The 25,669-nt window shown below is 34.1% G+C and overlaps 1 protein-coding gene across 2 annotated transcripts in view; it reads right to left on the reverse strand.

Moving 5' to 3' along the window:
- Positions 1-4,688: 4,688 nt before the first annotated feature.
- LOC136028280 (RING finger protein 212B-like) overlaps positions 4,689-25,669 on the reverse strand; it is a 71,270-nt gene continuing 50,289 nt past the window's right edge. Inside the window, exons 4-7 of one of the 2 annotated variants that reach the window (XR_010617799.1) lie at positions 25,106-25,250; positions 16,935-17,044; positions 5,428-10,392; positions 4,689-5,365 (exon numbers count right to left, since the gene is read on the reverse strand). Coding sequence is in view for 1 of the 2 variants with exons in the window: in XM_065706021.1 (XP_065562093.1) it covers positions 10,245-10,392; positions 16,935-17,044; positions 25,106-25,250 (403 nt within the window). In the remaining variant the exon portion in view is untranslated. Of the gene's footprint in view, positions 10,393-16,934; positions 17,045-25,105; positions 25,251-25,669 lie in introns of both variants that reach the window. The other variant, XM_065706021.1, reaches the window with a different exon arrangement.

Genomic DNA, 25,669 nt, shown 5'->3' on the forward strand with positions numbered 1-25,669 from the left:
TTGACACTGTCTAGATAGCCCACTAGGGGCCTTACTCTATCCTTGGCTATATGAGACCATCAAGGCAGAAGTGGGAGGGGGTGGCTTGTGTCCAGAGCCAGAAGCACATGCATGATGTTCAAAAAGAGCATAAAACATATAACCTAATGGAAGCCTACTAATTTTATTTTATTCAAACATTTCCTTCAGAGAAGCCTCCAATCCAAAATGTTACCAAAAAAGTTAATAAAGACTACACAGTGTAGATGCAAAGCAATGGAAAAATATATTACTAGGGCTATAGCAGGGACCATCATGGAGAGTATAGCTTGGTGTGTTCTTCAAGATCAGAAAACCTTTTGACAGAGTTGCTTGCCTTTCTTCCCTAAGATGGTTTGAAATCAGACAAGATCAACTATTTCATTCAACCTCTCTATTTGACTTATAAAGAAATGGGGCCAAGCTGAAGCAATAAATATTTTTTTTTAATGGGGCCTAAGAATTCCCTTTCTGCTTTGGATGAGATTGATGTTGGTACAGTTTAGGTATTTTGCTCTACCTCATTATTTGATTATTATGAACAGAAAAGAACGAAAGCAAAAAATGAAGCCCTTTAAGAGACAATCATGGAGAGTGTAGTGTATGGTGCATTGTCACCAACCAAGAGTTTAGACAAAACTGAGAAAGATGTAGCCTACATTGAAATGATAGTCACACAAGATGCATGATTAAAAGAAATTTTGGTAAAACTCTAGTTTAGCTAGCTATCTTGGAAAGGGGTTAGTTTAGGAAGTTTTTGCTTAAAAGAAGCAAAAGAAACTTCAGCTGCACTGGAATTGCACATACAGCACAAAACCAGAGGAAAAGAAACTGATAATAATAATTACAGGTAAAATGATGATTTTTGTCAAAATTTCAATAAGTAGAGACCTGTCAAGTAGCCTAGCCAAATTTCTAAGACTTAAAAGATGAAGAAGGTTAGCCTGATGAAAGCTTAGCAATACCTTACCAGATTATGTTTTTGGCTCTGGATTTGTTACTGAGAACTTCATTTTACTAACCTAACCACTTTACAAAATATTGCTAAACTAGAATTTTACCTAGGTAGGTAGGCCTAAACTACATTAGCTACACTTAATCTGCAAATTATGAAGAATGATTTGTTTTCTTAGCATTTTTCCTAATTTTGGCTTAAACCGAGACAAATGTTACTATAGTGTTTAAGTGGTCTTGCAGATAGTCAAGACTATAGGCTTAGGATATGTGGCCCTCATGAAGTTTCAGCTAATGCTCGTTTAATGGAAATTTTTGACCTATTTGGAGTGTTAAACGGTAGGTTTGCTTCTCTTTCAATATTAAAATATTTTCTTCTCATATGTGAATCTTTTTCTGACAACATTTAACAAGAATTAATGCATGCAAAGTCAAACCTTAAGTGATGATTCTCTCAAAATACAAAATGTCTTTTCTTCAGTAAAGACTTCTTTTCCGCTAGTTTTCAGCACTGACATCTATCGTATTTCATCATAGAGGATGTCGAAACAGAACTTGAAAAGAAAAAGCACTTTAATTTAGGTTGTATACTAAAGTGCTTTTTTTACGAGAAGTTAGCAAAGTGAAGTCAAATCGTGAAATTTATTTTACACAATTCTAATTTTGCCATTCCATCTTGGGTTTCAGTGCTGTCCCCAAATGAGGGACAAGGATACACAATCAAAACCCTTGTATGGGGGGGGGGGGTCACAGTATATCGAAAGTGATAGATTCATTACCATTAGGGTAATAGGAGGAAAAGTCTTGCATTTTAATGTAGGTAACTAATTGAGCTTCACTATTCTTTCTGATTTTCTTAAAATTACAAAAACAACGAAAAAGCTGATCAGCAGTGTTTTCACAAGACTGAAATTACACATTTACGCTCTGATTTTATCAATCGTGACCTAACATGATCCAAAAATTAATTGAAATCTTCAGATAAAATCAAATAGAAACTTGCAACTCTTTCTTCTATAATTTTAAGTACGAACTCCGAAAATTTAAACGCAAGGGGTATATTTGCGTGAAGCAGTCTCTTAATAATAAAAAAGTACCAGTAATGAATAATAATGAAAAAGAAAGTTGGTTTAAAGCCAATTTAAAACTATCTCAGATACTAATACAAAGTATTTAAAAATTAACAGTTGTAAACAAGTTTACTTTATAAACTTCTATCCTCTCCAATCTATTTATAGCCTCAATCCATCCAATGAAGTTCAGATTTCCTTTAAGAAATATTTCTTATGATCACCCCCTCCTCTGACCAGCAAGATGTTATCAAAAATTATGCAATTTTTGAAATCTAGCTATCAGGAGAGCAAGGTGTTACCCTCAGCAGTTGGGGATGAGGTAATATTCGCGGTTTTGCTTGCCACAGGAGTTTAGTGCAGTAGTGAATTGTTGGTAATACTAGTTAAGAGAGATTGCAGATTGCTTATCCGAGATTAGGTTTCACCTTAGACTTTATTTTCAGTTTTTGTGGTAAAATACTTTGTGAAGCTCTTCCAGAACTTCCTTGACGTAATGATGCTAGGGTTGTTTTGAAAACATTTTAATTTCAAAAATTGTATTTTAATGTGACACCTTTTATATTTATTTTTACTTCTTTTGTTTTGCTGAGGACAGCCCTTGGATATAAGGTCGATATATTCTTTTCTTATGTATAAAAAAGAATTCTTATTGTTCTACTTGTTGCTTTTTTTGGAAAGACAGTGTGGTCTACGTCACTGATTTCTTTCAAATCATTCCTTATGCCCTCTTCCCAATCCAATTTGGGGTCATCATACTTCATGTTTGCCTCAAGACGGACGGCTAAAACACAAATATCATCCTTTATGAGTGAAACGTATCCTAGTCATCTGATGCTTTCTTTCATTGTTGCCCGAGAAAGTTGGTGTTCATCATAATATTTTCATCATTTTGATCACCAGTGGAACGTTAAAATTCCAATCGAAAATTTTATTTACGATTTCGCTTGTCAGTGGAAAAGACTTACAATCAAAACATATTCTTTAAAACAAACAATTTTTGTGTAAATATAGTTTTGAGTGTCATGATTAAATGGCAAATATTGGATTTTGAAGGGCAATCATAAACATGCGTAGGGTTTAGTTTGGATGGTAAAAGACTGCGAATAAGAAGGGAAATATGTGGAAATTCTTGGAAAATTGGCAGATCTTTGTGATTAATCTGTCATCGTTCATCTGCAAAACATTTCCTAGCCATCGTGTAAAACGAACATCCTTCACCGTTTTCCAATTTGGAAAATGGGACACCCAGCCATCATACATGGATTGGGAGTTCTCATAGGATAGACAAAGGCCATACCCCTATACTTAACAACTTTGGAGATTCCTTCGGCTAAAGCAGAAGTTTCAAGCTAGCCGAAATGAGGGATGATACGCTTGCCTTAGGTAGCGCTTTCAGCCATTATACGGGTCATAGGTGGTTTAGTTCTGTGACAATTTTTTAGAAATTTTAGATTTTTTTTTCATTGTTCTGTTTAATTTGTTTCTAAACTATGAACCAAAGTTGTGACGGATTGGAGTCAAATCTCCTGAAGCCGATTCTTCTAAGGTTTATCCTCTGCTCAAATTAACATACAACCAATTGTAAAAAAATGGTTTAAGGTGAGCACCATTCACGTTTAAAACGTAGCCTAGCCATCTCAAACTTTCTTTTATTGTAGCCCAAGAAAGGGAAATCGGTCCCAAGATATGAGATTCATTATAGCGATTTGTATGATACGAAAAAAAGTGAATTGAGAAGCTGCTACATAGTTCTGATAGCTTTTAGCACGGGCCAGCGGAAAACCTCAAATAATCCTTGGCCATTCCTTAGACCAAGGATTGAAGAGCATTGCAACAGAAATTAAAATAAATTCTAGGGGATTTCTATACAATAGAGGAACATATGGATATTACACGCTGTTTAAAGCTTGTGAGCTCTTTAGACAAAGCCTGTTTATTTCTCTCCTCGTTTGTAAGATGGAATAAATATGGGTAAGGACAATGTGTTTTAATCCCATTTATAGATATACAGGGCATTCATCTTTTTTTATGGGAATAGGTTACTCATCTGCTAATGACCGCACTGTGTATGTGACCGAAATATCCAAAGATTTTGAGTTTATCTGCTGACAACGATCACCGTATATTTGACCAAAATATCCAGAAATATTGTCATCATTTTCGTTGTCTAATAAAATGATCTATCTCTATTAAACTGTTATTTGTACCAAAGGGAATGGAAATGTGGCCGACTCTTTATAAACATGTTTATTTGCTATTGTTTAAGGAAATTGATCTTTAGGGATTATCATAGAAAAAGCCCCCTCTTCTCTGTGAATGTATGTTTCTGGTCTTTAGTTATATTAATTTCATAAAAGCTTTGAAGGTAAAAGCTTTTCTAATTTTTTTTCTATGTTGGCAATGCAAAGTTTTGTCCCTAAGAATTCGACATAAATTTCTTCCACAGGAGTTTAGAGACTTAGAGAAAGTCAAAGACGAGATGTGTCCGAAATATTGAACTTCGAACTTACTTCGGACTAAGCGAGAACGGCTCTTCGCTAAATGGGCCGATTTAAGGCAGCAGCTTATGTCTCGCCGTTGTAAATAACCGAAATATTGCGACTTTACTAAACTTCAGATACATTGAAAAACTTAAACAGATAATAAGCAGGAATCGGAATTTTATTAATGCTACAAAATATAAAACCGAAAGATTCCTGAGCCAATTGACAATTCTTTGGAATATATGAACGACGTATCTCACAGGGTAATATCTTTCAAAGGCTTTCAAATCTTAAACGCTTGCCTTTTTACTTAGGAATAAATATAGAAAATATGGACGGCGCAGGTCAATCAATATACAAAAATGTATTGTGGAAAAAAAGAAGAAAAAACAAAGAACTGCAAGCAAGGTCGTATCCAGGATTTTTGGTCGGGGGAGAGGGTAAAAACAACTTTACAAAATACAACAATTATCGTTTATCTGTATTTTTGCTACTTTTTTACGAGTCAGACAAAAAATTCGGAAAGAAGACGAAGGGGGGGGGGGGGTTCAAACCAAATAACCCCTCATTCTGGATACGTCCCTGACTGTAATTTAAAGGCACTAATGTCAGAAAATAGCAGAATGCGTATCAAATCAGAGAACACAAATAACACTTCCAATATCAATACGCATTTAAAAAGTACGAGAGAAAATGCTTAAATGTATTTTAAGTCGACAATAACATAAAAAGAAACATCAAAGGATTCCTCAAACTCCAGCAATCAATTCGGTTATTTTCTTTAAATTTTATTATTTGTTGTGTATTTTAAAAATGGCAAAATTGACAGAAACTAACCTAAGGATAGCCGATATGGCACTAACTAGGTTACTAACTATGGCACTAATTAGGTTACTAACCTAAGGATAGCCGATATGGCACAAACATCATGAAATTGGAAAACTATGAAACCGAGACAAATACAAACAGGTCCAAAAACAAACATTTTTTTAAATGATCGGGGTAAATGGGCAAGGTAAAATCACTGAGTTTTTTCAATGAGAAATTCAAGTTGAAAAGTTCTAGATTTTCAAAAATCTGCAATCAAAATACTTTTCACCACAGGTTTTTCTTTAACTTCCTTTTCCCACGGAATGGAAAATTTAATAATGCATTTTAATAATGTAACCCGCCACGTAAGGGGATTTAGGGAGAGGGGGAAGGATAGGGATACAAGCCCTGACTCAGTTTTGTATCTCCGTTTATAGCAAATAATAATAACTTTAACAGTGGAAAGAACCATCATTTCTCATTTTCTTTTTAACCTGGCGGGGAAGAAATCTAATATTTTAAGTGTTTCCTCTTGGGCTTGATTATTCGGAATGATTTTTGGTATATTCAAGAATTGACTGGTTTCAAAATTATTTAAAAAATCAATGACAAGAAAAGTAGTTTATGGGATTAGTATTCATTTTCAGGAAATGTCCTTGCAACTGTGTAGCTTTAAGAGTCAATTAAGTACTTCGAAAAAGTGGACTTGGTCATACTAATTTCTGAATGCGTAATGAGTTTTAGTTTCAGGGAGTCAATATAAGGGTGTATATAGTTTATAATCTGGCGTTAGAAGAGAAAATAAAGAATAAAGAAGCATATTTTGAACTAACAAAAAATCCACTGACTGTGACTTGATTCCCTGACTGTTTTTAGAATTATTGGATTTTAGAAAAAACGTGGTAAAAAAAAAAAAAAAAAAAATGGATAGCTCTCAACCATTTTTAGGGGGAATTTCTTACTGTGAAGAAAGCACATGTATGAAAGAAAAAAAGGACTTCTTTTCTTGATTTATTTATTTTATTTATATTCATTTATTTTCTCTTAATCTATTTATTTTCTTGCGAAGAAAAAAATACATGCACACACGTGCAAAAAAAGCTTAAAATTTTTGAATCACTTTTTATTACAATCCTATTGCCTAAATTCAATCCTAATACATTAACTAGATAGATTAATTTTTCCAGAACTAATTGACACGCTGCTTCTAAGAAGAATATCGAACTCCCAAAGTACGGTAAGACTCAAACATAAACAAGGATATAAGAAACTAAACTTTAAAGTTGACTTGGAAAGGATCTGCATAGTTCATTTAGAAGCACAATTGATTAAGTCCACAATTTGGATTCTTCGAGACGTCTATACTAAAGTACTTTACTTACTCAAATCATTATAAACTCATAAAGATGTTCTAAAATAACCAAAAAATTGAAAAAAAATACATTCAGGCCATCCAATATTAAATACTTTTTTGAGATTGAATTCCACTAAAAGGCCTTAGGATATATTTGAAACTCTAAAATCATAAATAAACAATCGATTACAGAGAGTCAAACCTCAATTTATCTTTTTTGATATTTCTAATTATTTTTTTAACTTCTTTTTAAACTTTTTCCAATATTTCTTTATTCCTTAAATATTTTTAGAGAATAAAAATTTCACTTTCAAAGTCACAGTGTTTTATCAAATCCCATGTGACCAAAACTTAACCCCCAGTTTTTAGCTACCACACTTTAAAGAAAAGAGCATATTAAAATGACATACAAAAAAGGGCCAAAAGCATGTCTGAGAATGCACTTGAAAACAACACTAAAAGCAGGAACAATAATCACAAAGAGCATTTTATTGGCTCCCTTTAGGCGGATGGCAAGTTTGAATCCTCCTATATGCCGGATTATCACAGAGGGCTCAGTATTAAGATATATCAAGTCAACAAAAAATGTAATGCCAGGAGTAACTGAGTTTAAATCACTTAATTTTAGTTATAACTGTTTAAGTAAATAGTTCTTAGCCATTTTGACAAGAATGTACGTGATGACTCTCCAATAAATCTGGGAGCATTACACAAAAGCAAATGGATTCCATGCATTTCTGCTATGAAATAGGTTTTTAAGGACGCTCTGACGGCTACTCCGATATCTCGTTTCATAATTTACAAATAATAAAGTTTAATAATAATTACTATTTAATAAACAAATAATAATTAAAAAGATAATAATAAATAATGAGGCTCTGCTAAATTGTAAATCCTTCAGGCCAAGAGATTTTGGCCCGAGCCCTTCCTCCCGACATCTAAATATCCTTTACTACTCTCCCTATTCTATACCTATGTAAATGGTAAGTGTCCATAGCTCCCAGCCAATCACTAGCCTTTAGTTTTGAAAACAATACCGTGAAGTAAAACAAGATTGGCTAAAGCTAGGTGAGTCTTCCTCATTATACATACAGTCGAAAACGTTTGAGGTTTAATTGAAATAGTACAAAATTTTATGCACAATTTTGTTACGTTTATTTTTTTGTAGCGGCTAGGCAATAAAGTTGAAAATTTTATGAGACGTTTTTTGGGGTGACAGAAGGCAAGGTGACTTCAAATTTTTAGTTCGGGGAAAGGGTGCAAAATATTCTTCTCCAGCCTTCAAAAGGAAGCATAAGAATTGTATATGCTTGTCGTACCTATGCTGCTTATTTCCCTTATAGTCCCCATATTTATATCTTTTTTTGAACACTCAGCCTCACTGGCTAATCAAGGGGAGGGGGTAACCCAAATATTTTTTTTTTGGCACACTTGTTCCTTGTTTTTTTCTCCTTTTCACTAGTTTTCAAAAATAAATTTGTCAATTTGGTCAATTATTGGCGCCCCCAAGTTTTTCATTATTGGCACCCTTGTCATATTGTACCCCCCCCCAAAATCTTGCTCTTGATCCACCCGTGCTCAACTCCATTCAACAACACCCTTTGCCAAAAATTAACTCCTGCCTTCAGGAGAGGCTTGCTCTCTAGTGTTAAAACCTATTTTAATTTTGCATAAGAATAATATAACAGTTATATCTACTTATTTTAAAGATACTTTTTTAGGTTAAAACAGCCAGACATAACAAAATGAGAGTATTTTTTTGGATCAATATTACCAGTCTATCCCAAATGTCTAATTAGTATATCTACGACTCTGAAAACTTACATAATAAAAAAATTATATAAATTAAGGACACACTATAAGGAATATACAGCTATAGGCTGCATATTAAATAACCAAAATAAAAGGGAAGTATAATATTTCAAGAAAAAGCTCATAATTGAATATTGCAAATTGTGGATTTTATAATTGTAATTTTTTTTTTACCACATAGGTTATTTAATTTTACTTATTTTACTGAGGCACTGAAGACACTGATAGGCCTACTGCCACTCCAAAATAAATACAAATATTTTCATTTTATTTTTTGGCCTTTGTAAACTTGTTTGGTTTTTATTTGGCTGTTTTATTGGCCTAACCTCATTGGTTTCTATTGGTATTTTCTTTCATATATTAAGTTATGCACTGAACAATAAAATCTTAATTTAAAGGAAGGGGGGCCAAGAAACGTTCCCCCCTTATGTTTAATAAAGCATCAATACCTAAAAAACAGACAAACTTGATCTAATTTAATACTGAGAGTCTCCGACATTTTAAGAAGCCATGGTGTACAAAAAACATAGTTTTCGAAAAGGGTATTTTTAACTTAAATTAGCCTCTATTATTTTAATTTTTGGAAAAGGTAACACTTCACCAAAAGCCACAGAACAAAAGTAATATATATTTTGAACTTAATTAAATTTAAAACAAATATTTCTTCAGAAACGAAAGAAATACTTGAATGACCTTCTTCAAATTTTTGGCTATATTAAGTTTCCACGGATTATGGTAAAGCTATGAAAAATTAAAGGAAACCTACAATACATTGAATAGTAGGTAAGTTTTCAACCTAACGTAACCACTGTTGCCAAACTGAATCGCTTCCCTCTATTTGGGCTACCAAAAGCTAAAGCTATTAAGCCATCTTTTCAAAATCATCCCACCCATCTTGGAAATGAAATCTACAAGCCTAAAGCAAAGTTTGGGCCAGGTCAGTTGTTGAAGACCTTGTCCAACCAAGTCAGAATTTTCCCTATTCAATTGGAAAAAATAAGTCCAATCTGGCAACAATACCTCTAGCTAAACTGAACACTCCCCTCATTTTCAGGTTATCACATTTCAAAGGAGCATATCAAAACTAAAGCATTAAATAATAAAACTGAAAGAGCTAAACTGAAAAATTAGCTTCTGCCACTTAATGCTTTTAACCCTCCCCCATTTTTGGGAATATCAAATTTCAAAGGAGCACAGCAAAAGTAAAAACATAAAAAAGAACAAAACAAAACTAAAAAAGCTAAAGTAAAAATTAGCTTCTGCCACTCAATGCCTTTAACCCTCCTCCATTTTTGGGAATGTCAAATTTCAAAGGAGCACAGTAAAACTAAAAACATAAAAAAGAACAAAACAAAACGGAAAAAGCTAAACCAAAAATTAGCTTCTGCCACTTAATGCTTTTAACCCTCCCCCATTTTTGGGAATATCAAATTTCAAAGGAACACAACAAAACTAAAAACATAAAAAAGAACAAAACAAAACTGAAAAAGCTAAATTAAAAATTACCATCTGCCACTTAATGCTTTTAACCCTCCCCCATTTCTGAGAATATCAAATTTCAAAGGAACACAGCAAAACTAAAAACATAAAAAAGAACAAAACAAAACTGAAAAAGCTAAACTAAAAATTAGCTTCTGCCACTTAATGCTTAATGTTTTGGAATATCAAATTTCAAGGGAGCACAGCAAAACTAAAAACATAAAAAAGAACAAAACAAAAGAGAAAAAGCTAAACTAAAAATTAGCTTTTGCCGCTCAATGCTTTCAAAAACGCAGTAATACTAGAGCCAGTGGGTCGTCCACTTTGAGGACTTGGGTCAGAAGGTACAGGTGTTAAAAAGCCTCCTGAAGAACTAACCGCAAGATTCTGGTTAACACGAAACGCCAAACTGAAAACAAATTCATTAATAGAATATGTGAATACTATAGAGAGCTAGGTTCTGATACTCTAGATAGATAGATAGATAGATAGGTGTATTTTAAAGCCAAATATACAGCCATGAACACAGTACAATAACATAAACGAAAGACACAAATAACATAAACTTTGATCAGTGATCATCATAAAACGCTTAAATGAAACACTGTATTAACCTAATTTTATTACTTAATACTTGAAAAAGGGTCATTGAAAAGAACGCTTAACACTCGGAAAAAGACACAAATAAAATATAATATTTATTTTATACTGAGATCTTTTTTATTTATTTACTAGCTGTTGGGGTGGCGCTTCGCGCCACCCCGACACCTAGTTGGTGGGGCGCTTCGCGCCCCCCAAGCCCCCCCGCGCGCGTAAGTCGTTACGCGCCATATTAGTTACGCGCCATTGTAGTTGTGTCCCTTTGTCCCACCTGTGAATATAGATAGATTTATATATGTGTTTCAAACTACGTAAAAATTGCGAATATACAACATTTTTGGCTTTCCCACTACTGGAAGCTTTCCGTTTCCAATTGCCAGCAATTGATCTGAAAATGTTTGACCAGAATCATCGTTTTGCAATCGGACACGCATATTTGTAGTTAATTTTAATATTTTTACGTGTGCCCATAAATTAGAATTTTTCAGGCAAGCATTCATTTCGTCTGCAGGAGTTAAACTACGTAAAAATTGCGAATATACAACATTCTTGGCTTTCCCATTGTCTGTGCATATACAAAGCCGTATGCACTAATAATGACGTCATATGCAAACGCTCTTTTTACAAACAAACAAACATGCATACACACAACTCGTTTTTATATAGATAGATAGATAGATGGATACAATACAAATTAACTGCGTAAAACTTGCGAATATACAACATTCTTCGCTGTCCAATTGTCGCTGCATATAAATAGATTGTCAGGTTTACCGACCCTCGAACATGCAACGTACAATTGTCCATGGGAAAAACAATCAGTATTAAGATCTATACCACATTTTTCTAATGATTGACCTTGAGCTTTGTTAATGGTGATTGCAAATGCTAATCGAATTGGGAATTGCAATCTTTTAAATTGAAAAGGCAGATCCGTTGGAATCATGGGAATGCGAGGAATAAGAACAGCCTTACCCTCAAAATGCCCTGTCAAGATTGTCGCCTTTATTAGGCTTTCCATTGTTTTTTTTTACGGCAAGTCGCGTGCCATTGCAAAGCTTTGGTGGGTCGCCTATTTTTAGTTGTAGCACGTGTGGTGGAAACCCTGAAAGATATATGGAATTTAAAAATTCAGATGGATAATTAACCGCTTCATTTGGTTCCAAAACTGTGTCGACTGACTTGCAAAGGACTGCCTGGTCTCGAATCTTGGTCAAAACAATATTGTTGATTTCGTGAACGTCTATGTTTTTGGGTGCGAGAATCGCTCTTTCACTTAGCCTTTTATTATTTTTATAATTTTTTAGAATATTCGGAAATACTTTTTCAATCAATTCATTTTTGGACGTCACTAAAGTACAGAAATCAGCAGGTAGTTGTATACGTCCTGAAATTGAGTCTATCGTATCATAAATGTCTTTTTGTTCCGACGTTAACTTGTAAATGTTATTTTGTACATACGACAATAGATCACTCGTACTGTAACTTTGTTCACGATCCAATTCTACACATGTCGAAACAGCAGCGATACGGTTAGGTGAAGGTATTCCCAAATCCTGAAGAGGTTTGTTTGCCATACGTACGCACAAATCTTCTATAATAACTAAAGTGTCGTTATAAATTTCTGATGTAAAATCAAAAGTCATTTCTGACGTCTCTAACTGTTTTCGATGGAGTATATCTTCGGACATTTTTGACTTATATTTTTCCCATAACTCTGTAGGAGCTGATGGAGAGCAAGTGTACGAATTTGACTTGGGGTTGACGTTTCGCACGCGTCATTGATGCAGTTATCCCAGTGTTGGTCATTCTCCAATAAATTCAGAGCTTGGCATGCACTACGGTAAGTGTCATGTATAGTACCGTTTACAGTTCTCAAATACTCAAAGGATGTCGGACCGGGTACATTCACCAAAAGCAGGCGTAGAAAGAAGCATTCATGTTGATTGGGGTGAACGGTGTAGAGTCTTCCTATCGTGGTATCTTTGAAGATGGTAGGTTGGCCGTAAACCCACTGGTTATCTACTTCGATGGTGGTACCGTTGCCATTGTAGGTTTTTCAGTCATTTTACAATTAGAAATTTCTCTTTCAACGGTCTTCTTACAATTAAAAATTTGTCTTTGAACGATATTCTTAAATACCTGTGTCCTGGTCGTCATTTATATTCCCTGTGTCCCGGTCGTCATTTGTGTCCCGGTATCCCAGTCTGTAATTTCTCTTTTTTCTTTTTTCAGTTTTCTTTTTCTTCTTTATTTTTCAGCTTCACTATGAAATACATATCGCCGAACCTTTGTTTTTTAACTAAAATCTGGTAGTCATTGATGACCTTATCCAAGTCAAAATCCCAAACCCAATCATCATCGCTATCATTTTCAGTTTTAATATGTTTTGACTCTCGCTGTCCAGGTGGATCTTCATCTAACTGCGCGGTTTTGCGTTCTTTAGCCTCAAGCCTGTTTCCTTGCTGTTCTTTTGATTCCTCGGCACGCTTTCTTTTCTGACTTTCTCTATCAGCAGCAAGTTTTTTGGCATAGACTCTTTGAGCATCTTCATCAGTCATTGTAAACTTAAACATTAATAGAATTCTACGCGAACATATGTCTTATATAACTTGAATGACGTCACCTTCAAAGCAAAAATGATGGCAACTAATTTCATGACGTCAGCCGAAACATGACGTCACCTGATCCACGATCCACAGATCCACAGACAACTTATTTTTATATATATAGATTTATTATTATTTTTTTTTATTTAACAAAATTTCCAGATACCTTGCGACTCTACAAATAAACTGAGGCAACGTACTATTTAAGACACTCTAGATTGGGTACTCAAATCCCAGACCAGGTACACAAACTATACACCGGGTACTCAAATTCTAGATTGGGTGCTTAAGAATTGTTGCTAATAGGAGTAGGGAAAGTCCACCTCAAAGGAGACGGGACCAGATACAACTTTTGAGGATTCCCCTTGTGTTGGCTGTTGTTTCGTCGGTTACACTGTTTCAATGGTGACACAATTGTTTGCAAATGCTTTTTTTTCTTTCCTTTTTTCTTTGCCATTAGTGGGGTACTGAAACATCATAGAGAAATATTTTAAGGGCCCATGAAGATAATCGGCGGCAAGAATTAAAACGAGTCAAAACAAAAGTGAAGAACAAAAAAATATGCGGTTACAGCACATGCGACAATGAGCACTGAAATGAATTAAAAATGAATGTCAAGAGCACAGAAATATTCGGGTAGAAGATAAGCAGCAGCAAAAATAGCAAGCGATAGCGAGAAACCAAGTATAAAACGTGTCAAAAATTAAGTTAAGAACTATCTATAATTGTGCTGTTAAAAGACAAGCCACAGCGACATTCAGAACCAGTCAGACATGAAAATGAAGAAGAAGGAAATCAAATGTTGTGTTATCGCGATCTTAGACGCTAACGAAGTGTGGCACAAAACCCAAAACAAATCTACGAAGACGCCAAAGCCTACACAATTGTTACATTGGCACCCCAATTGCAGATCATTGGCACCCTTCAACTTTATATGAACCCCCCTGTGCAACCCTCCATTTTCCCGAGAAAAGGGTAGAAAACAAAGGTGACTCATTTAAGGTTGCTGTTTACAACGGGAGTCAATATATACAAATCTGCCGCATACCGAGTGTCGGGGTCCGGACTCGAAGTCGGCTACATAGTTATTTTATTTATTAAAACTGGCGTATTGAAACTTTTGGCCACAAAAATGACTTAAATAGGATACAAGTTTAGGAAAGAATTAGTATTTTTTTAGGGGGGTTGTATCGAACCTATGGTGACGCCATGACATAAGAAAAGGCTCTTCAAGAAGAAGAGGATGACATAAGAAGAGGCTCAGAAATTGTCTGTGGTTAGAAGACAAGCGAAAACGAGAATCAATATACATAAACCTGCCGTATAGCCGTGCCGGGACCAGGCCTCGAAATCGACTACAATTTTTTTTTTTTTTTTAGGTTGTATATTGACATTTCTGGCCACAAAAACGAACTAAATAGGTCACAACTTTCAGGGAGAATTTATGCCCGGACCCATTGTGACAAGACACATCCAAAAAGCTAAAGCAAAGGACACGGAAAAAATGTTTAAGGGGTTGCTTAATGAAAATGAAGCAATGAAGCAAATGAAGTAGAAAACGAGCGAAAGTGAGAATCATAACAGCTAAAGCAAAAGGCATGGAGCAAACGACATCGAGGGTCACATTGATTTGAAAACCAAAAATTTTGAACAGTGACCTATGATTAGAAACTGAAAAAGGCATTTTTTGATATCCATGTTAGGTTAAGTTAAAAATATATAAGATGATGCAAGAATCTAAATGGCTAAAGCAAAAGGCATGGAAAAACATCTGAGGTAATGATGAATGAAAATGAAAAACAAAATCTACAGTTGGAAGACAATAAACAGCGATGATCACATGGAATTGTAAGCGAAGTGTCTGCTTAGAAGAGAAGCAACAGTGAAAATCACAACAAATCCGAGAAGACTGCATATCATATAATTTTTCATTTTTCATAGTCCTTTTTACTTGATTTGCGAAAATTGGCTCCAATATTGGTCCCTCCTCCACGCTTTTGACAAAATTACGCAACTGGATTGGAAAGTTTTAGGACAACACTAAATTGAATAAATTAGCTGATAAATATAAGAAAATATGAAACAAATTGTAAGAAATAAATCTTGAAACGCCAAGGGGTAGAGTGGATCAAGTTAAAAAAAAAAAAAATCACACAAAAATACATGTAAAGTACGCAAAATTATATGAAATCAAAGTAAAAATATTGAGTTTTGGGGCCAAAGACAGGAGCGAAGCCCATCCACCTCAGGCATGGGCATGAGTCCTATAGTTCAATATCCCCTGAAAGTTTCAACTAAATACCGTCAACCTATCCTGCGATATTACAGATGCGGCTTTTTGACAACTAGGATACACATAGTTGTATTTTGATTAGGCCCAACATCCACCTCAACATTATCTGAAACATTCAAGTTAATACCCTTATTTATACCTGAAATATTGCAGACAGGCCATTTTGACAACCAGGATGCATATGGCATAATGTCCCAATCAACATTTCCTGAAAGCTTCAACTTAACAACTTTTAGCCGTTCCTGATATATTGTAGCCACACCCACTGACAACTGGGGTCCACTACAGTACCTTTAAGTTCAACATCGTGCTCAACATGCTCTGAATGTTTCAGCTTGATCCTCTATATTGAACATTGGAATATTGGACATATATCATTTTGACAGCCTGGATACACACAGTGTCTTTTGATTTTGTTTAACACCCCCCATAGCATTCCAAGAAAATTTCAACTTAATACCCGTAGTCGTGTCTGAGATAGAGATACGCCTAAACGTACCTATTTGGCAGCTTCGATGCACTCAGTGTCTTTGATTTAATGCAACCCCTCCCTCAAATTTTCAAATTAATAACCTGAGTCATTCATGATTTATTGGAAATAAGCCCTTCCGACAACCCTGATGTATTATGCAGTGTTGGCAAGCAGGATACAGTTCAAATCTTTTTATTTAGTTCAATAGTCCTAGTTTTAATAGTAGAATTAGTAGTCACAGTCGCAAGTAGAAGCAGTTGCAGTCACGAGTCGTCGCAATTGCAGTAGCAAGTTGTCGTACTCGCAGTTGCAAGTAGTGACAGTCACAGGTGTAAGATGAATTACATTCATATTCATAGTCGCATGCAGTTGCAGTAGCAGGGATAAGTTGCTGCATCCAGAAATAGTCGCAACCGCAAGTGTTCGCAGGCTAAAGTAGACGCAGTATCAAGAAGTCATAGTCACAAGTAGCCAAGGCCGTATGTTTTGGCAGTTGCGAAAAGTCGCAAGTCATAAGCAGTCACAGTCGCAATTGCAAGTAGCCTTAGTTGCAGTAAAAGTAATAAGTAGTCGCTAGTATTCACAGTCACAAGCAGTTACAGTCGCAAGCAGTCGCAGTCACAGATGCAAGTAGGAAAGGGGGACAAACACCTTCGATTTTCATTTGAATGAGCCCCCTTCAAAGCTTATATGACCCCGTCCATTTTAAGTGGTTCCGCGAAAAAAAAATAATCTTGCATTGAAGCTTAATGGTTTTTTACTATAAGCAACGCTAGAGCGTTGCCTCTTAAAGATAATTGCTGGTAATTTTCCGCTCGTGTGCGTAAACAGCTGATATTTACCTGCTCATGCTGCTGTTGCCGACTGGAATAAAAATACATTTTGTCATAGGCTAATTTATCATTTTATTGGCTATTTTAATTATAAGACCAATGTTGGTAATATTTTGCTCATACCCACCAACAGTTGATGCTTACCTACTCATTGTACTGGAACTGGCAGGAGTGGAAAAGTTTTTGTCATTGGTTGGAGTCATCTTACCAAAACGAGGCATTGTAAGTCTTGGTGTCTGTGTGTCAGATCCATCCTAAAACGAAAAGGCTTTGAATTCACAACTCATCATTTTATTTATAAACCGCCACAGAAAAAGTGGGCAAAGCCCAGAAAAAGACAGAGTAAAAATCAAGTATAATGAAAAAGAAACAGAATAAAAATACTTTGACAGAGGACAAACAGAAATGACCAAAGATGGGAATACTTCTTGACATTTAGTAGAGAAATCACGAATACGCTTCCCACTAAACCCAGCTGGGTTTACTAATTGATACTTTCTTTGCAGAAAAGAGTCACTTGTCCATGTTGTCATTTCCATTAAATACTTTGCAAATTTTAAATAAAGGCGCTGAACCTGCTTTCTCTTACCACAGTACAAAAACAAGTCAAACATGAGCAAGAACAAGTAAGTGAGAAACTGTCAGGCTATTATATAACTGAGAACGGTACACTCCCCTCAAATACGGAAAGTTTGAAGCCAAGGATGCATACGCAGCCCCAATCTTACTAGCATAGTTTTTCAGTGTGAGGTTTGTAGTTTCTTTCAGGTTCGCTCCAATAGGCATTCTCAGGTAAGCCAGGCTGCTAGCAAAAGGAACTTCAGAGCCAGATAGACTTATTGAACTTCTATTTACTTTATAGTTAAATGGAAGAACAACTGTTTTATCACTATTAAAACTCAAACCAATGTGCTCATACATACATACACTACATAGATAAATCAGACGAACCAGTTTAGTAGCTTCAGGAAGTTTCTATTACTAAAAAGAAAGAAAAAAGAGGCTCTTTTTATCTTCTAGTATATCTACCACAAGAAACTAAAGTTTGTCTTATAATCGTTGCGACCTTCAAACTTGCAGGGATTTGGCATCACCTTCACTATTATTTTCAATTCAACCTACTGACCACGGTCAACTGCAGTTTAACTCAATTGCTAAGTTCAGTAAGTGATAATGTGAATGGTATATGTTAAGAAAATGAACACAAACAATAAGAAGGTTTTTAATTAGTCAGTGTTGAAGAATTTATACCTGTTTTGCTTGTAATATGGTGAGTTGAATCAAAATCTGAGTGATAAAATCCAACCATAAGTGTTCCATCGGTGTAGAAATTCGTGACGTAACTTACTATGGTAGTCAAAATTCCCAAGCCGAAGGGATTGAAAGTCCCCATTGGTTGTACATACTAACTAATTTTATTTAAGGGAAAAATCGAGGCATCATCTCTACAAAGACACACATTTTTTTTTATTTAAAGAGTTTTAACTACTTATGCAAGAAAATAATTTCACTCCAAGTGTTTTTTTTTGTTTATTTTAGCTCACAAAATAAAACAATATGGAGAAAAACGTAGAAATTTTAATACAAATACAATTTAACGTGCTAAGGAAGCCGTGCAATAATCAATTTTTTTTGCGAGAAAAACAATAAAAAATACATTCTTGGACATTCTCAAGAATTTTTATTCGTTTTAAGTTATAATGTCACTCTTTACTTTCATTTGAACCACTTTTTTTTAAATTCAATATGGTTGAAGTTCTACAATTTTTGGAATTTCATTAACCAAAGTTTGCTCTGAATCAGTAATAACTAAAATATATAACTGATATATACTGATGTGTGTTGGTAGAACATGAAATCTGATTTAGGACGATGAAGCAATATTAAAACACTAAATAGATGGCATGTAAATTTACGAAGTTTAAAATTAAAGAGCGAGATATTGACGAGGGGGCGAACCCCCCTCATATACGTAATAATTATTGTTCGTTTTAGTTTAAATGTTGTTCCTTACTTTCAGTTGAAAAAAAAAAATTGTGCTAAAACTTCTATAGCTGAATTTGTTCATTCTCAACTAAGTGGCTGGGGTTGGTTGTTTAGTGTTTCACTGCTGCTAATACAATTATTCTTTTTGCTTAAGGCCGGACCACATAATTACCGAAAATTCGCTATGCAAAAGGGATCTTACTATAAAAGAAAGGGCAGTAATCATTTAGTAAATACAAATGGGTTTAAAGGGTAAAAGCCGAAATCGCAAAAAAAGGTAAAAAGTGGACACATGAAGAATTTTGTTCTGCTCTCAGCATTAGCCTATAGAAAAGCTGAGTTGAAGAAGGACTCTGTTTAAAAATAAAAAATTCAAATAAAGAAAAAAACATAAGGATTTTCAAATAATACTGATGATAACAAATTTTAATAAAAAAAAACTGATGAAAAGTTTTTTAAGTTAATTAGAAAGAAATAACTTAAAAGTCAAGTTGTTCTTTTCAAAACTCTCTAGAAGCCCGTCTTAAAATTAATAATCTTGTACATACCGTTTTCTTGGACGAGTTGGAATAAAATTTGCATGAAAAAGCTTAATTTAGAAAGGCCAGTAGAAAGAAGAGCAAACACAGATTACGTTGCCAAATCAGGGAACAGATAGAAACTAAAATCAATAGTTTTATACGTTTGTTATCGCCGGACAAGCTAAAACATTTAACATGGAAGAGATACCTGGGAGGTTTTCTATACCATTCCCCCTTAGCAGTCACTAACTCTGATATGCTAGAATATCCGTTCCATTTACCCTACCCTGTGCGCATTCGGGTTATTGATATTTACATTTCATACCAGCTATAATCTCTTGAGACTTAAGTATAGAAACACTTTTCTGGATCTCTTGATTTATTAATAATAATTTGAAAAATAACCATTTTTAACGCTAATTAGTTCAAGAAGTTTCAGCCCCTACCCCTCCCCCCTAGAGAAAGTCCACTTACGCAAGTCCACTAGCCCCTACCTCTTCCCTAAAGGAAGTCCATCTACGCAAACATACAGTTTCAATAATTCTCTGATTGAAAATGAGCTAATCTTCTTGTATATCAAAAGTCAACAGTGTATTCTCAATGAATGTCAGTGTCATCTGAATTATCACAATTCTATATATTTGTAGATTCATTTTGTTTACAATGCAGTGTCACATTCACCATTTTTATACAGATTTCAGACTGACTTTATTGTTCGTCTAAACCCTGAAAGGAAAAGAAATTAAAACCTTTTGAGGTATGTCAGCTACAAAAGCAGCCGACGAATTTCTAGCGGTGAGGTGAGCCAGCAAAATTTCTAAAAGTACGAATAAAGTCTGAAAAAATTTATTTTTAAAACCTTAAATAAAATGGAAGTTAATACTGTTTCCTTAGTTGTCAGTTACTATAGTACAGTAGTGATGAAGGTCTCCGTCGAAAACTTTGAACCTGAATTTATTCTATTATACTGTAACGATTGCTATTAATTATATAGTTTTGTTTTACTATAGTAAAACTTTAGTAAAGCCTTCTTGAAATTAAATAAAAAAAGAATTTTTAACTGAAAGAAAGGAGCAACATTAAAACTTGAAATGAACATATATTATTCCGTATATGAAGGGTTTGCCCCCTCCTCAATACCTTGCTCTTTACGCTAAAGCTGTTAGTACTTTAAAAAAAAGCTTCCTACTGTAATTAACGGTCACCGAGTTTCCGTTCTTAAAAAAGGGGGAGAAACAATCAAACTTTAGTGTAAAGACCAAGGAATTGGGGAGAAGGCAAACGATCTTATACGGAATAATTTCTGTTGGTTTTGAGTTTTCATTTTGCTCCTCACTTTCAGTTTAAAAATTTTTTTTTTTATTTATTTAAATTGCGATTGTTTTTAAAATAATGCCGGTAAATGTGGCTCACCCTCCATGAAATATACCACCCCACCTAATGAAAAACTCCATCGTGAAAATTGTAAATTGCCTCTTCCCTCCTGTCAAATTTACACCAGGTAGTTCCGTCCTCACTGAAAAACTCTCCTCGTGAAATTTCTTGCGAACATTTGAGACTGAAAAATTCTCCTTAGCATACTTTCATTTGCACAGGACTTTAATTTCTAATTGGCTTCTCCATCACTCCAGAAATGCCCCCTTCCGTGGAAATTTTTCCCCAGAAATCAATAGAAACGGAAAATATCCCCGAATAATTCCCCCGGAAAATCTCCAAATGAAAAACTGAGTTTCCAAAGAGGATGTAAGATAATTAAAAAGAATTTCGTATAAAAATTCTTAAAAAATACTTATAAAAATTCGTATAAAAAATCCCTCCCGATGTAAAAATTTCCCTGAAAAATTTACTCCCCATTAGTTTCCCTCCACAAAAAAGATCCTCCATAAGGATATCCAAACAAGCACAAAATACCCCTCACTGAAAAACATCTATATACTTCCCAATCACAAATACTATATGTAAAAAATAGGCAAATTTCATAACTTAAAGGCATCTCCATACGAAACTGTGGGGGCGGGGGTCATTTTACCCCTTAGGACATAGTTATTTGATCTTTCAACCATACTGAACAAAATGGCTATCTCAAATTTTTATCAGATAGCCTTGGAGAAAATAGGGGCGTGAGAGGGGGTCAGCTACCCTCCAATCTTCTTGGCTATTAAAAAGGGCATTATAACTTTCAATTTCCATTCGAATGGATCCTCTCTCTATCTTCGAGAACCATTATATACATACGATAAATCCTTGGAAAAAAACAATAATAAATAAACATGCCTCCGTCACCTTTCTTCTGGCAAAAATAACAAAATTCCTCATTTTTGAATATAGGAGCTCGAAACTTCCATAGTAGGGTTCTCAGGTACGCTGAATCTGATAGTGTCATTTTCATTTATATTTCATAGATTTTAGGGGGTGTTTTCCCTGTTCAAAAATCAGGCAAATTTTCTCATAATCCTAACTTTTAATGGGTTACACCACACTTGATGAATATTGTATATTTGGGATCAGGATAATAAGCTGATTCTTTTGATTTATCTATTGATATCAAAATTCTGTTTTTCACAGTTACAGTTCCTATTGAGCCGAGTCGTTCCTTATTTAAAGGTAGCTACCACGAACTGTTTAAAAAGTGTCTATTATTATTATTACATTTCTATTAATGAAAAACAAAAGAAAAAAAAAATCAAAATTAATTAATAAATCTTCTAATTTAGAATCTTTATTTTGAGGTAGAATAAGCTAGAAAATATCAACGAGAGCTTCCTGTCATATGTTTTACGATAATTTTTATTTGGAACCAATTGATTGATTTCGCTAATTAACTAACTCATTAATAAATCTTCTAATTTAGAATCTTTATCAGAGTTTAGAATAAGCTAGAAAAAGTAAATGTCACTTTCCTACTTACAAAGTAGGAAAGACACTATAAAGTAGACACCATAAAAGTGTCAGTTCTTGTCACTTTCTACGATAATTATTGGTTGGAACTAATTAACTAGTTTCGTTAATTAATTAATCAAAACTGATGAATGACCCTCCTAATTTAGAATCTTTACTTGAAGCTGAAATAAGTTAGAAAACGTCAAGGACAGCTTCCATACAGTTACGATAACTGTTGTTTGGAAATAATTAATCAATTCCATTAATTGATTAATTTAAGTTAATTAATAAATTTCTCTAATTTATAATCTTGATTTGAAGGTTGAATAAGCTAGATAACGTAAAGGACAGTTTTTGCGGCTTTTTACGATAATTTTTGGTTGAATATATTTAATTAATTCCATTTATTGATTAACCTAATTAATAAATCTCCGAATTTATAATCTTTATTTGAAGGCCGCGCATGTTAGAAAATGTTAAGGAAAGCTACCTGTCGTATTTTTACAAAAATGAGCCCTGTGGTTTACTTTGTGTTAACTCTCACTTCACAAATTCTGCAAACTGATTAAGTTGATCTATAAAAGTTCAAATTCCACTAACTGTCAATAAGCATGTCATGTTGGAGCCTATCCAGTGTTTTTGTTCACGGAAGAGGGGTTATTTCCTTTCAGAGGTGGGGGAAGGGTTCTTAAAAAAATACTTAACAAAGCACACCAAACATTAGTTTATATGCATTTTGCTACTTTTTTCGTATCGGACATAGAAATGCTGCGGAGGGGGGGGGGAATAGAGCCCCCCCCCGGATACGGCTTAGGTGTCATTTTTTAATTATATTACTACTTCAAGTCACTTTAGAATCAATCTCAGTCCCCTTAAATTTGGTAACTATTGCCCAACTTTAAAATTTATCGCTTTGTAAGTCTAAATTGTTCTTTTGACGTTTTTCTCCAAGTGTTTCCTATTTTACCCCTAATTTTATTCGTATTGCAATCTCATTGGATTCACTTTGTTAACTAGTGTTTCTTTTCTCTCTTTATGTTTCATTTGCATCATCCTTAGCTTGATAGTATTCTTCAGCATACCATTCAGCATGTAAGCATAAGATAATCTAAAACAGGAAATTTTAAACTGAGACCAAATTTGAAGAGCAAATATAGATTTTGGGTGTATATATTTTTTTTTCTAAAAAAGACACGAAATTTGCTTTGTAAAATTAATTATTTAAAAATTATGAGATAAAAATCGATATCTGAACGACAAAACGTACAAAAACATTAAACTAAAAGACTAAACAAAGACTTAAACAAAAGTAAGCCAAAGACTTAAACAAAAAGTAATACGTTATTGAACTTAAAGCAATCAAAATTAACCTCTGTTATTGTCTCACCCTTCAACTCGCTACTAAGTGTAGACACAATATATTTAAAATGTGTTCCAGCAAATATGACCAGGAACCAGGGAAAAATTCTGGCATTGTATAATCCCTATATTACTTAGTCTATTGTTAATTTTATGCCTTAGTTCAAAAGCTCAATTAAACTACTTAAAACACAAGCAGCTACAATGGACGGAATATTAATTGTTTTTAATATCAATTAAAAACAATTAAATAATTGTGTTTTTAAATACATTAATTGTGTTTTTATTCCCATTCACTGCCCGTGTCAAGAAAACTTCTTAAGAATTTAATTAAAAAGGTGAAGCTTTTGAATTGAATTTTATAATAATTCAAGAAAGGGCTCATAAATTATAAGAATGGGCTTATCAATCAAATAAGGCAATAACCCAATTAGCCAGGGAAATACAACATGGTTAGGATCAAATGGCTTATCAATCAAATTTGGGCCGTACTTCCACAGTGAATAATTACAACTAGCATATCTTTACCTGAACATAGGTAAATCAAATTAATTAACTAATTTTTTTTTTTTGAATGAATAAGCCTTATCTAAATTATCATAACATCCTATCTAAAATATCAAATCATAAATATTGTATTTTGAAGTGGTAATATTTTGAATTTAAAATTAAAGCCCCACCTAAATTAACTGCATGAAGAAAGGGAAAATAACTGTATAACTGGTCTGATGCCAATAATTTAGTCTTTTTTTTGGACTGAAGAAACAAACTTTTTTTCTAATCGTTGTACAGACGAAGAGTAAAGGAAACAATATCAGTACGGTTCAAAGCACTACATAAAGCCTTATAGGATTTAAAACTATCATCAAATATTATCAAAACCTATTTATAGTTTCCTTAAAGAGCAGATAACAAGACTGTCTTTAATATTCGTCAGGATGAGGGGACACGATGTAATATCTCTGGTGTGTTTACCCCCCCCCCCCAATCTGCCTTTTGTATTCTTGTTGGACCTTACTTTTTAGCTAGAAGATCTTTGTGTAACTTGGCGTTATGTTTCATTTATTTATAGATTAAGCTAACGCATCAGCTTTAGCCCTACTTTTGATAGGGTTTTAATTAGTTGTTAATATGTTTTATTAATAGATCTTTAATATTCTTTGATGTTCATACTAATTAACATTAAGGGTGCTTTTGATTCCTCCCATTCACCCTAGATTGCACACTATATGTCTTTAGACTTGTTTATCAAACACTAAGAAATTATTGTAATTTAAAAGGCCCTATCTCCTAAGTAGGTACCCACTCTATTAAAAAAAAGAGAAAAACCCTTACTCCAAAGCTTTTTTGATTCGGTCACATTAAATCTCCTGCTTGTAGTGAATAATGTATAATCAAAAAACTAATTAGAGGTGGCTAGGTTGTTATAAAAAACACCCTAACTTCAAGGCATTTTTGCGCAGGTCAGACTAGAGGAGACATTTAGACATGTAGTTGATCATGTCCAATCAGAAAACAAATAATAGAGAATTACAACAAGTGTCAAAAGGATATAAATTGAAGCTTTACCCCCTGAGAGCTTTGAGATAACAGAAATTCAAATTTATGTTGCGGTATAGGTCCAGCCATTGGGCTTGCAGTGTTCGGATGTCTAAAGATGGCAGCACCACCGTTTTGATAGTTCTTGATTTCGTTCTCATATGCAGCACATTTTCTAAAGAAAGTAATTCTATTAATTCCTTTCTTACAGAAATATTAAAAATAAAGGAGTTAAAAGCAGAGGGACACAGCAAGGAACAGAGTATGCACAATCCCAATTCTTGTTCAAAATAATAAGCCATTCAGGTGCATCACACAAGACAACAACAGCTTGAGAGATAATATACAAACATCATCATATTCATGCCATTTCAAAAAGGAAAATACATGAAAAAAGAAAAAAATTATTGAAACAACTTACAATGTCAGGAGTAACAACACATACTTTCTTTTAAAAGCTATGATTACATTAACAGCAACTTTTTCACTTCAGGTGCTAACTTTCGTTTTAAACACTGTTTTGTATCGCCATCTAGTTAAAAAATAAGAGACAAATTATAGTCAGAGAAATAAGTTACAACGCTATTTCGGACG

This window comes from Artemia franciscana, chromosome 6, assembly GCF_032884065.1.
Source record: "Artemia franciscana chromosome 6, ASM3288406v1, whole genome shotgun sequence".
Taxonomy (NCBI): Eukaryota; Metazoa; Arthropoda; class Branchiopoda; order Anostraca; family Artemiidae; genus Artemia; species Artemia franciscana.